The sequence below is a fragment of the Microtus ochrogaster genome, chromosome 21 (assembly GCF_000317375.1).
Source record: "Microtus ochrogaster isolate Prairie Vole_2 chromosome 21, MicOch1.0, whole genome shotgun sequence".
NCBI lineage: Eukaryota > Metazoa > Chordata > Mammalia > Rodentia > Cricetidae > Microtus > Microtus ochrogaster.
Window position 1 is genome coordinate 29,902,044 of NC_022022.1, and position 1,544 is coordinate 29,903,587.

Sequence of the window (1,544 nt, forward strand, 5' to 3'; positions counted from 1 at the left end):
ACACACACACACACACACACACACACACACACACACACACGGCCTGGTGGAGAAGTTATCTTTAGGTACCAAAGTGGGTGGTTGTCATAGCGATTTGTGCATTATTAAGAGTACTGTTCACCCCCGAAGCTAATCTGCTAATGAGGCTGGCTCATTATCAGGGGGTGGCAAAGCTGGCATCTGCTTGGCTTTTTGCTGTGGGCTTGGGGTCCAACTCCAAATCCACGACTGAGTCCCAGTGTCCATCTCTGATGTAGTAACCCTCCTCCTCTGCTCTTGGGAAACAGAAAAAGAGGACTGGGCTGGAGGGAGCTCCTGACGCTTGCTGAGTGGAGGTGCCCACATTTGGGGCTGTTGTGAACCATTTCAGAGCACACAGTGTGGCCAGGGAATAGTGTGGAGAGAGAGAGAGAGAGAGAGAGAAAAAAAAAAAAAAAAAAAAAAAAAAAAAGAGAGAGAGAGAGAGAGAAAAAGAAATAGATGTTTAACTTCTGATAGCTCTGAATACTTTTTCACACATGCCACTATTAAAGGTCCAGTTTTGTAATTTGTTGAAATAAAATGTACTCGTAAACCACGTAGGTCTTACTCTCTAACGTATAGCGTCTATGAAAGTATTTCTCAGTGAAAAGTTTCTTTTATTTTGTGCCCTTACAGGTAGTATAATTAGCAATGTCCTATCGTCCTTGAGGAATGTATTTGTTGGTGTGCTGGTAGGAATTGTTATGGGATTTTTTATTCAGTATTTTCCAAGTGAAGATCAGGTAAATTAAAAATAAAAATCTGCTTTGTAGAGCTTTAGTATGTTAATCTGCCTCCCACCACGGTACTGAACCACCTGGGAAACTCTTACTCTTTGTAACAAAGGTTTAGTTAGCCCGCAGTTGTGGAGGTTAAGATCTTTATCGACCTGCCTCATCATCCTGGCAGTGTACCACTGCCAGAGCGGGTATCAGCGCAAAGCCAGTTATGTCATGAACCTTGGGACAAAGGAAAAGGAGGAAGGGACTGGAACTCAACGACTTGCTTAGAAGCATGCTTCCCTGATTTCCAGAGATCCCACCATGCCCCTTACCACCACCCCGTATCAAACTTTTAATATAAGGACTTTGGGAGATGGTCCAGCATGGGTGTAGCATAAAACTCTCTGAGACAACTTTAGACAGAACTGTGAAACATAAAATTCCCCCAAAGTTGCCTCTGATGCCTACAGCATGCTTAAAACTGAGCCTAATAGTGATTGATTCCAAGTAGTCTTAGTTAATGTCACTTTGTCTTGATCTGGTAAATTAAAATACTGAGAACAACATATGTGACCCCCCTCTTCCTTCCACTCCACCCCCATTTCACCTAAAACAGCAGTGGATACTTGACAATCCTTTTCCCCAAAACTTTTTCCTGAACATATTTGAAACAGAAATAAGTTCCACTTTATCTGCCCATATTTTCTACTTTAAATTTGCCTCCATTCCCTTTGACAAGGATTTTAGACCTGGGTGGTGGTGGTGGTGGTGGTGGTGGTGGTGGTGGTGGTGGTGGTGGTG

The 1,544-nt window shown here is 43.1% G+C and overlaps 1 protein-coding gene across 1 annotated transcript in view; it reads left to right on the forward strand.

Annotated features, from left to right (window-relative positions):
• Slc9b1 (solute carrier family 9 member B1) overlaps positions 1-1,544 on the forward strand; it is a gene marked incomplete at its 5' end in the record, with an annotated part of 27,643 nt that overhangs the window by 16,889 nt on the left and 9,210 nt on the right. The window contains one exon of the mRNA XM_005357430.2: positions 658-764. Coding sequence (XP_005357487.1) covers positions 658-764 — 107 coding nt within the window. The remainder of the gene's footprint in view (positions 1-657; positions 765-1,544) is intronic.